At 52.4% G+C, this 10,568-nt stretch overlaps 1 protein-coding gene across 1 annotated transcript; it reads right to left on the reverse strand.

The window, feature by feature from the left end:
* Nucleotides 1-1,322: 1,322 nt before the first annotated feature.
* Nucleotides 1,323-10,368, reverse strand: MTARC2 (mitochondrial amidoxime reducing component 2). Its single transcript, XM_070401435.1, has 8 exons — nucleotides 10,076-10,368; nucleotides 9,384-9,557; nucleotides 7,434-7,596; nucleotides 6,096-6,236; nucleotides 5,005-5,066; nucleotides 4,845-4,916; nucleotides 3,788-3,926; nucleotides 1,323-2,466 (listed from the first exon to the last, which is right to left on the reverse strand). The coding sequence occupies exons 1-7, from the start codon at nucleotides 10,354-10,356 to the stop codon at nucleotides 3,800-3,802; spliced, it is 1,020 nt and encodes a 339-aa protein (XP_070257536.1). The 5' UTR covers nucleotides 10,357-10,368; the 3' UTR covers nucleotides 1,323-2,466; nucleotides 3,788-3,799.
* Between the last annotated feature and the right edge of the window lie 200 nt (nucleotides 10,369-10,568).

The raw sequence follows: 10,568 nt of genomic DNA on the forward strand, positions 1-10,568 counted from the left end.
GGGAGGGACCTGGGCGCGGGGTGGGACCTGGGCGCGGGGTGGGACCAGGGCGCGGGGTGGGACCAGGGCGCGGGGTGGGACCTGGGCGCGGGGAGGGACCAGGGCGCGGGGTGGGACCTGGGCGCGGGGTGGGACCTGGGCGCGGGGTGGGACCAGGGCGCGGGGTGGGACCAGGGCGCGGGGTGGGACCTGGGCGCGGGGCGGGAGCGCGGCTCAGCCTCCAGTGCCTGGGGCCGCCAGGCGCGTGACTAACGCCACCAGCTGCCAATTGATTGATTTATCTACTTACTTGTGGCCTGTTTATTCAACCTAAAATGGACCAAGAGAGAACACGTGCAAGACAAAGCCTGAGTTCGAGTTAGAAACCAGGCGGCGGGCAGCTCCCAGGCTTGGGAAGAGTGAGGAGCAGGTGCGCCCCCGTGTCCTCGCCCGCCTCCCAGGGGCGGGAGTCTGGGGACAGACGAATCTGTCCTGTTCATTCTCCAACCTCAGAGCACCCTCTCCCTCTCCCCAAGTCCAGGAATTGTGTTCAGGGCACACCAATCAGCGTTGCCTCAGCTATTGGGGCCCATCCATGCGCTCACGTCTTCCCTCCCCCAAATGTTGACTGGTGGGCGGCCTGGGGAGATAGAGTAACACATCCCAGAACAATGCAGGACTTTGGACCCATATTCTCTAAGGAAAAGACAGCCCCCAAACCTTAAATTTTATAGATTTCTATTTCTCTCTCTCCCTAATTTCAATTCAGAATTTTTTTTAAAATATATTTTTATTGATTTCAGATAGGAAGGGAGAGAGAGATAGAAACATCAATGATGAGAGAGAATCATTGACTGGTTGCCTCCTGCACGCCCCACACTGGGGATCAAGCCCACAACCCGGGCACGTGCCCGGACCAGGAATCTAACCATGACCTCCCGGTTTATAGGTCGACACTCAACCACTGAGCCACGCCGCCGGGCTCTCTTTAGAAATTCAAAGGGAAGATTTCGCTTCTCTATGTTAATGGTGGACTTTAAAGTTAGCATGATTTTTCATCATTTCCACAATTTACTCGGGGGTACGGCGAAGTGACACCTTCCCCTCACAGGGAAACAAGGGCAGGGACAGCCGCTCCTACGGGCCACTGGGAAGTCTCCTCCCAGCCACCCACCGGCCATCTCCATCTGACGGACTGTACCCCGAGGTCCCGTCCCCCACCAGGGACAGGAGGTAATGTTTGTGGAGTTGGAATGCGTCTCCACCAGGCAATCGAAAAGGGTGAATGGCAGTGACTGGAGTTCTAATATAAAGCGAGAAAGCCCTGGAAACAGGCTCATACATACCGAAGAAGTAAAACATTTATTAATATGAAAGGAAGCACAAAATTACAAGTCCGTGAATTCATTCACATACTTATTACTTCAGTGGGAATTTTTGCTGCGTCATGCCAAAAAAGTTCATTTCCCTTGGTTACCGAAATAAAAATGATTTGCGCCTAGAAATCTATGGGCAGCCTTCCTTCTCCCCACTCCGACTCTTAAACTTCCTTTTTGTTTTACATCCCAGTTCTCTTCTTGATCACACCTGGGTTTCCAGGGGGTGTATCTGGCAGTTACACAATTCTATATGGCTTAAAAGAGGCATAATTGAATATAAAAAACAAGGTTTATAAAATAACTGCCTACTCGAGTACAACCTCATTCCATGCTGGTCGGGTCAAAAGCACACGAATGGAAGGTCCATAGGACTCAACAGCCGTGTAAAAACCAACAAATAGGGCCCTGGCCAGTGTGCTCAGTGGTTAGAGCATTGCACACGCCTCCCCCCCCCCCCCCCCACAGAAGGTTGTGGGTTTGATTCCCGGTGCAGGGCACATACCTGGGTTGCAGGTTCGATCTCTCACCCCAGTAAGGGCGAGTTAAGGAGGCAACCAATCATTGTGTCTCTCTCACATCTATGTTTCTCTCTGCCCCTCCTTCCTTCCCTCTCTTCCTCTCTCCCTGAAAATCAATTGAAAATATATCCTCGTGTGAAGAACCGACTAACAGATTTTGTGTGTTCGTCTATAACGGCACCTCAGGAAACCTGCTGTTCTTCATTTCGCCTAAAGCAGGGAATGGGAGGTGATAAAATGTAAACATTTTGAAAAAATTGTGCAGCTTTAGAACAGATTCTTTATACTTTCTTCACTCGTCAGTATTAATGTCAGAAGTGTAAGAGCTACAGTACCATTCAAAATAATTTTATAGATGATTTCATTCATTTAAAAAGTCTTCCTCACCTAAAAATCTATATAACCTTCTTATCCCCCAAATCACCTCTAATACTTTCCTTGCATTAACTCGGAGCACGAATAACTCCAAAAAGTCAAAAACGAAGATTCATTTCCAGGGCGAAGACAATCAGAGGCTGGTGATGGGATTCTCCCAGGTGGCGTTGTTATTGTGGTTAAACTCCTGATCGATGTCTCGTGGACGCTTACATCTGAAAAAATAACAAGAATCTCGATTATTTACTTATTTCTCCCACTGGCCGTACGTAATTCAAATGCCCACAAAACAACCACTTATCAAAATGCAGGAAACAGAAACCATGTCGTGCATCAAATCACCTTAATGGGAAAAAGTCGCCTTAAGATGGAGTCGCCCACCCAGTTCTGGCAACAGCTCAGAGCGAGGGGTGTCTCTCACAGGACATGTCGGGGTGCAGATGGGAAGAGCCCTTTGGAAAGCAATTGGTCAAGATGCTAAGAAATATGCCGAGACCCCATGAGTCAATAATTCCACTTTAAAAACAGAACTCATAGGAAAACACTTCATTTTAAATGCTCTGCATACAAACACATGTACTACAGTATTGCTTTTTAACAAAACCGGATATAGTCCAACTGTCAAATACTGTAAGATGAAGTAGTGTTATGAAGCCATCAAAAGTGGTATTTGAGCCTGGCCAGCATGACTCATTGGTTGGGCGTCGACCTATGAACCAGGAGGTCCCAGTTCAATTCCCGGTCAGGGCACATGCCCGGGTTGCGGGCTCGATCCCCAGTGTGGGGCGTGCAGGAGGCAGCTGATCAATGATTCTCTCTCATTGATGTTTCTCTCTCTCTCCCTCTCCCTTTCTTTCTGAAATCAATATATATATATATATTTTAAATGACATATGAATAGATTGGAAGGCTATGGAAGTGCTTATGATACATACTTCTGTGTGTATGTGTATCTTATGATAGATACATGATATATGTAAGATATATATATGTATATATAGGGTGTCCCCAAAAATGTATACACACTTTGAATAACTATTCATTCCAATGTGTTAAATCTGAAAAGAAAGAAACATCAGTTGAGCTATCTGCTGTTATAGTATACATTTTTGGGGGACTGTGGTGTGTGTGTGTGTGTGTGTGTGTGTGTGTGTGTGTGTGTGTGTGTAGCATATGATATAAATATATCATAGACAAAAAAAGAGTATGTACTAGTAGCTCTTGAGGGTCGCTCACCTTCGTGGTCTTATTCTGAATAATACCCCCTAGTGAGCGGGGCACACATGCCTGTCTTCGCAGCGGCCCCAGCATCAGCCTCCGATATGGAGTGGGAGAGTGGGATGGGCAAGGCTGGGTGGGGGAATACAGATGACTGAGGGGATTAAAAATAAAGGGCGTTTTCCAACTCCACAGGTCAGATCGCAAGCTGCTCACTCTTCCAGCAAAACGTAGAAACATCTGAACGAGAGAAAGCGTGGCCGCGAGGCCAAGGCACTGCCTTCCGCAAGCAAAGCTGGCCTTTCCCACGTCACTCACCCCGCGGGCCCATCACTGCACCATCTTGTACACGGGGTCGCCCACTTTCAAGCTTCCGATTTTTTCCACCGAATAATAGATCCCAAAAAGTGGGGATGACTTGTAGATGTGCTTCTCGGAAGGATTACACAGGCGGTAGCTGAAAGAAGCCGAAATTCATCCTCAGGAATCCAAAAGGGTTAATAACCTAAGTGCTTTTGCCCTAGCCGGTTTGGCTCAGTGGATAGAGTGTTGGCCTGTTGACCAAAGGGTCCCGGGTTTGATTCTGGTCAAGGGCATGTACCTCGGTTGCAGGCTCCTCCCCAACCCAGGCCCTGGTAGGGCTCATGCAGGAGGCAACCAATTGATGTGTCTCTCTCACATTGATGTTTCTCTCTGTCTTTCCCTCTCTCTTCCACTCTCTCTAAAAATCAATGGAGAAATATCCTAGCCAGTTTGGCTCAGTGGATAGAGCGTCAGCCTGTGAACTGAAGAGTCCCAGGTTCGATTCTGGTCAAGGGCATGTACCTTAGTTGCAGGCACATCCCCCGTGGCGGGGGGGCGGGGGGGGGGGGCGCGCGTGCAGGAGGCAGCTGACTGATGTTTCTCTCTCATCAATGTTTTTCTGGCTCTCTGTCCCTCTCCCTTCCTTTCTGTAAAAAATCAATAAAATATTTTTTAAAAAATCAATGGAAAAAATATCCTTGGGTGAGGATTAAAAAATAAAAAATAATCATCTAAGTGCTTTTCATAGAATTCAAGCTTTCATCCTCAGCTTATTTATAAATAACTGGCAGGCCATAGATGCTTCTCTTTCTCATTGACTTTTCTCTCTCTCTCCTTCTCCCTCCCTCTCCTCTTCTCTCTCTCTAAAATCGATAAAAACACATATTTTTAAAAAAAATTGTCAAAAGCACTAAAAGATGCATCCAGAAGCAAAGAGGAAGCAGCACTCGCAATAACCGATAGACACAAATCAACCGGAAGGCCGAGTGGAAGGTGCCCGAACAGAGCCCCTCCGCCCACAGGTGGTTCTAGGTGAGGGTCACATTAAAAACACACTGGACACGTGTCCTACCTCTTCAGCGTCTCCAGGGGCTCCTTCCTGTCTATCACTCCGGTATCCGGGTCCACCGTGGTCATGATGCACCTGTCAGGCAGGAGCCACGGGTTAGGGGCCGATTAAGAACCGATGGGCGGGCCACACCCCAGGGGTCAAGTCTCGCGAGAGTCCTTACCTGGGGCAAGCCAAAACCTTTTTCATTTCCGTGCTGCCAATTCGGATTTCGTCCCAGGTATCCTAGGAGAAGAGGGAACACTATCTGTTGAGTTAAGGCTTCATTCGTCTTTTTTTTAAATTATTTTTATCCAGATGTTTGCACAGCTTGCTCTTTACTTCACCACGGCCTCATTTTATTTTTATTTTTTTAAAATATATTTTTATTGATTTCAGAGAGGAAGAGAGAGGGAGAGAGAGATATCAATGATGAGAGAGAATATTGATTGGCTGCCTCCTGCACGCCCCCCTATTGGGGATCGAGCCCGCAACCCAGGCATCAGCTATTGGGGTACATTCATGAGCTGCCCCGAATCAAACCTGGGACCCTTCAGTCCGCAGGCCAACGCTCTATCCACTGAGCCAAACCGGCTAGGCAGTGGTTCTCAACCTGTGGGTCGTGACCCTTTCACAGGGGTCGCCTAAGACCATCGGAAAACACATCTATAATTACATACTGTTTTTGTGATTAATCACTGTGCTTTAATTATGTTCAATTTGTAACAATGAAATTGGGGGTCACCACAACATGAGGACCTGTATTAAAGGGTCGTGGCCTGAGGAAGGTTGAGAACCACTGGGCTAGGGCAAGGCTTCATTCGTCTTTAAAGCAGTTTATTCTTTGGCTGGTACTGGCCATGAAGCCAAGCACAAGAAAGCAGTGCGAGAACACACCAAGGAATAGCTCCCAAAAGGACTCAAAGGCGATTGGGGAAGGAGTTTTCCGAATTGCCAGCCCTGCAGGGTCAGAATCAGCCCCGGCGAAAGGAGACAGCCATTCCCATTCCGACGCAGGGGTGGGGAACGTCCGGCCCAAGGGCCGTGTGAGGACCTGGAAATCCTTTGGTCTGGCCCTGCCGAGGCATTAGGGGTGAGTTCATGAAATGTTTGGCCAACAATAGCAGGCTGGTTTTTAAGCTGATCCTTTTCGTATGGCCCTCGAATGATGTTATAAATATCCAAATGGCCCTGGCAGGAAAAGGTTCCCCACCCCGGCTAGTGTCTTGAACAGCACATTCTGAGCGTGACACACAAAACCAGGGAGCCACTGACCTCCTCAAAGGCATCGCAGCCCGTCACCACGATATTTGGCCGGAATTGTTCCATCTTCACCTTCTTTTCCAGCCTGGTGTTCAGATCCGCCAGGGAGGCCTCCGAGATGATCATTACCGGGCTGCAGTCCGGGTAGGCCACCTGCGCCAAGAGCACGGTCCCCTCAGGCCTCGCCGCCTCATGGCATTCCCTGGGCCGACTGCAAAGCTAAGCAAAATCTAGAAGCCAACCCCGGCCAGTGTTGCTCAGTGTATAGAGCGCCGGCCTGCGGACTGAAGAGTCCCAGGTTCGACTCCCAGTCAAGAGCACATGCCTGGGTGGCGGGCTCGATCCCCAGTAGGGGGCGTGCAGGAGGCAGCCGATCCGTGATTCTCTCTCATCATTGATGTTTCTATCTCTCCCTCTCCCTTCCACTCTAACATCAATAAAAATATATATATTTTTAAAAGTCTAGAAGCAAAAACACCTGAGTGCAGAAGGGAAGAGGGGATGCTCCGAGCTTGGAAATGGCCAAGTCAGCTCTGGGCTTAAGCGGGGAGAGGGGTTCCCCACCAACCACACACTGAAGGCAGCAGCCAGGCTGGGGGCAACCTCCCCCTCCAGACCCCACTTTCCTCCTCGTTCCTCACCCCCGCGCCCAGCAGGTGATTCCCCTCCCACATCCTCATCATCATCCAACAGGGGAAGCGTCCGAGGCCAATCAGCTCTACTGGAGTAAGGACGTCTTCAGCTGCCACCAGTCCCTCACCATGCATTTAATGAAGCACCTACTATGCGTCAGCCTTGTTCTAGGCGGGGAAATGGCAGAGAACAACGCAGGTACAAGGCCATGCACTCGGGGAGCCTGGGGAGACACCCCGAGGAGCGTGCGTGCCACTGTAAACCTTATGTCACTGCAGAAGCAAAGGCACGGGACTTTTCTTCACTGGAGGTGCCTTCACTGGAGGTGCCTTCCTGGCACCCGAGAAAGCCGTCCCGCGCTGCCTGGGAAAACAGCGCTGGCTGGGGACAGCCTGCTTCTGAAATTGTAGGAAGCCTGCATTCACTCCCAAATGAACTTCTCACTTTCACCTCCCAAAGCGTTTTCTCCTGAGTGCCTGAGCATCGCTCCTGGCCTCTCCCTGCACAGCTGCCCCCACATTCCATCCTCCATGCACCCCCCTTCCCTCTCCATCCCCAACATCGGCCCAGGTGGCACCCTAGTACCACTCACCTGGGCCAGGCTACACTTTCCTGACTGGGGTCCCCAGAGAGGCTCTTTGTGGGCAGAGAGGGAGGAGAAGAGAGCTGGGTGGTTGGCAGGCAGAGGGAGGTGAGGGGGGGTCTCTGGCGGCTCACCTGGTAGTCCGGCACGAAAGACGGGAAAATGTTCCTCGAAGCCCTTCCCTTCATGCCCTTTTCAAACTGGACCAGCCTGAAGGCCTCCGTTTTCAAAAAGTTGGTGAACCACTGAGCGGCCTCGTCGCCACAGTCCCTGCCCTTAATGTCAAGACCGAAAATCCTGGAAGGGCGAGCGGAGAGACCAGGGTTACGTCCTGCATCGACAGATCCTGGGGCAGCAGGGGGGGTCCTCCGAGCCCGGGACTCTGCCTAAGCTGCTGGTCCGTGGGCCACGAGGATTGGGGATGCTTCTGGAAGCCGACAAAGATGCAATTCTGCATAGAAGTCTTTCTTTTGGAACAGAAAGAGACAAACCCTAAAGCAGTGATGGCGAACCTTTTGAGCTCAGCGTGTCAGCATTTCGAAAAACCCTCACTTCACTCTGGTGCCGTGTCACATATAGAAATTTTTTGATATTTGCAACCACAGTAAAACAAAGACTTATATTTTTGATATTTATTTTATATATTTAAATGCCATTGAACAAAGAAAAATCAACCAGAAAAATGAGTTCGCGTGTCACCTCTGACACGAGTGTCATAGGTTCGCCATCACTGCCCTAAAGACTGGCTCTTCCCACTCCCTCCATGTTTGTGTCAATCACACTTTTTTAAAAAAAATATATTTTATTGATTTTTTACAGAGAGGAAGGGAGAGGGATAGAGAGTTAGAAACATCGATCAGCTGCCTCCTGCACACCCCCCACTGGGGATGTGCCCGCAACCAAGGCACATGCCCTTGACCGGAATCGAACCTGGGACCCTTAAGTCCGCAGGTCGACGCTCTATCCTCTGAGCCAAACTGGTCAGGGCTCAATCACACTTTTTGATCGTCAATATTTGTGATGCTTTGCCATCTCAGGGCTTTGCTGATTCTAAAGCAAGTGCCCCTCCCAGGGCTAGAGGTAGTGAACCACTCGGCTTCCATACACATGCCAACCAATCGAGACCCTCAGCCCCAGCCACTCCCTCTGCTGCTGTGTACACCCCAGGCCACCATCCCCTGCCCTAGTCACCCAGAGCCGGGTACCAGGCTACTAGGGGCAGCCCCTACATCCCAGGACCCACTGGGATTCCCCACATCCGCCAATCCTAAGCCTTTATCCTGCCTCGAAGTCCTTCCTTTGGAAACGACAGTAAAGGCTCTTGCTCACATCTCCCCTGTTCCCTCTGCCTCCTGACCAACCTGGAGCTTCCCCGTGGGGCCCTGTGTCTAGGGACGGGCGAATATAAAAAACGCCTTTCTTTGCAACAGTCATTTCCTTACCTACGAGTCTTACCACATCTGATTAAAACAATTCCCAGGGTCCAGCCCGCTTGGCTCAGTGGTTGAGCATCGACCGATGAACCAGGAGGTCACGGTTCGATTCCCGGTCAGGGCACATGCCCGGGCTGCGGGCTCGATCCCCAATGTGCAGGAGGCAGCCGATCAATGATTCTCTCTCATCACTGATGTTTCTATCTCTCTCTCCCTCTCCCTTCCTCTCTGAAGTCAATAAAAATATATTAAAAAACAATTCCCAGATACCTTAAAGCAATAGCCTGCACCTGATCACACCTGATCAGCCTAGACCCGTGGTCGGCAAACTGCAGCTCGTGAGCCACATGCAGCTCTTTGGCCCCTTGATTGTGGCTCTTCCTAAGCCTTAGGAGGACCCTAATTAAGTTAATAACAATGTACCTACCTACATAGTTTAAGTTTAAAAAATTTGGTTCTCAAAAGAAATTTCAATCGTTGTACTGTTGATATTTGGCTCTGTTGACTAATGAGTTTGCCGACCACTGGCCTAGACTTCTCCTAAACGTTTCCTTCACCAGCCTCATCCCCTCCTGTGCAGAGAGAGGGCTCAGGGAGGAGCCCAGGAGGGAGGCGGGGCCTGTCGCAGGTCCCGGGCGCAGAGCAGAGCACCTGCAGTCGTGCACGGCGTTGGAGGAAGGCAGCTTGCTGGGCAAGACCAGCTGCTCCGCGCCGGGCGCCCTGAAGACCAGGCAGTCGTCCTCGTAGGCGATGGAGACCAGGACCAGGCGGGGCTCCTGCCGGGCCGTGACCATGTGTCCGTCTTCCTTAATCACCAGCCAAAACCTGCGAGAAACAAGCCCAGGCACACTCGGGGAACCCTCCTCCTCCTCCTCCCTCCCCAGGGCTGCCCTCTGGGTTCCTCTTGCATCAACCCCTCGCCCTGAGACTGGACACGGTGGGGAACAAGCCCCAGGGAGGCCAGAGCCAGGGTCCCGAAGCAGGATTTGGATTCACCGCTGCTCCAGGCTGCCCTCTAGTGCCCATGGCATTTTATGTTCCTGCGGTTGTGCCAAAAGCCAAGGCAGAAAGTTTATAACCAGGGCAGACTCAGTCCTGCTACCCAGAAGGAACTTTAACCCCTACCCACCTTTCCCAAGCTGGGTCAGGCATGAACTTGACCTTCCCAGCTACAGGACCAAAGGCAGCCCCGGAAACCCAGGTGGCAAACCTCTATTCTCCTTCCGGAGGGGGAATGGGGGGAAGGTAAGCCCCCCTCCCGTCTCCCCCACCACAACCCCAGCAGGTCCCGCGCTGACAAGCCCCCCCCCCACCCCCCCACCCTGCGCTCGCTCCGCCGGTACCTGTCCCGCAGGCGGCCGCTGCGCAGCCCCAGGGCGGTGCACTCGGCCTCGCTCACCGCCACCCCCTTGCAGGACTTGACCGGGAAGATCCACAGCTCGGCCACGGTGCCCACCTGCTGCAGCCGCCGGCGCCGCCCGGGCCGCGCGCGCCGCCAGACGAGCGTCCCCAGCGCCACGGCGCCCAGGCCGAGCGCGGCCGCCCCGAGCCAGGCGGCCCCGGACAGCGCGGGGCGGCGCGACCCGCCGAGGCGGCCCAGCAGCTGCGAGCCCGTGGCGCCCATGGCTGGAGGGGTGGCGGGCAGGGACCTGGGAGGGATCGGGGCGCACGGGCGCGCCGGACCCGCAGGGGAGGAGCCAGCCTTGACCCAACCCCTGGAGGGGGCGTGGGCCGAGCGCGCGCCGGGGCGGCCCGACCGGTTACGCGCAGGGAGGGTGCGTGCGCGCCCCTAGGTGCGGGTCCAGAGCAGGCAGCCCCCGGGGGAAATCGAGGCAG

This window comes from Myotis yumanensis, unplaced genomic scaffold (genome assembly GCF_028538775.1).
Source record: "Myotis yumanensis isolate MYYU_CA2020_CCGP unplaced genomic scaffold, mMyoYum1.0.hap1 SCAF_22, whole genome shotgun sequence".
Taxonomy (NCBI): Eukaryota; Metazoa; Chordata; class Mammalia; order Chiroptera; family Vespertilionidae; genus Myotis; species Myotis yumanensis.

Coding starts and splice junctions, on each gene's coding strand:
- MTARC2 (XM_070401435.1), bottom strand. CDS start 10,356: ATGGGCGCCACGGGCTCGCAGCTGCTGGGCCGCCTCGGCGGGTCGCGC. Junction 5,067..6,095: donor GCTGCGATGCCTTTGAGGAG/GTCAGTGGCTCC, acceptor CTCTTCTCCTAG/GATACCTGGGACGAAATCCG. Junction 3,927..4,844: donor CCCCTGGAGACGCTGAAGAG/GTAGGACACGTG, acceptor GGCTTCTTTCAG/CTACCGCCTGTGTAATCCTT.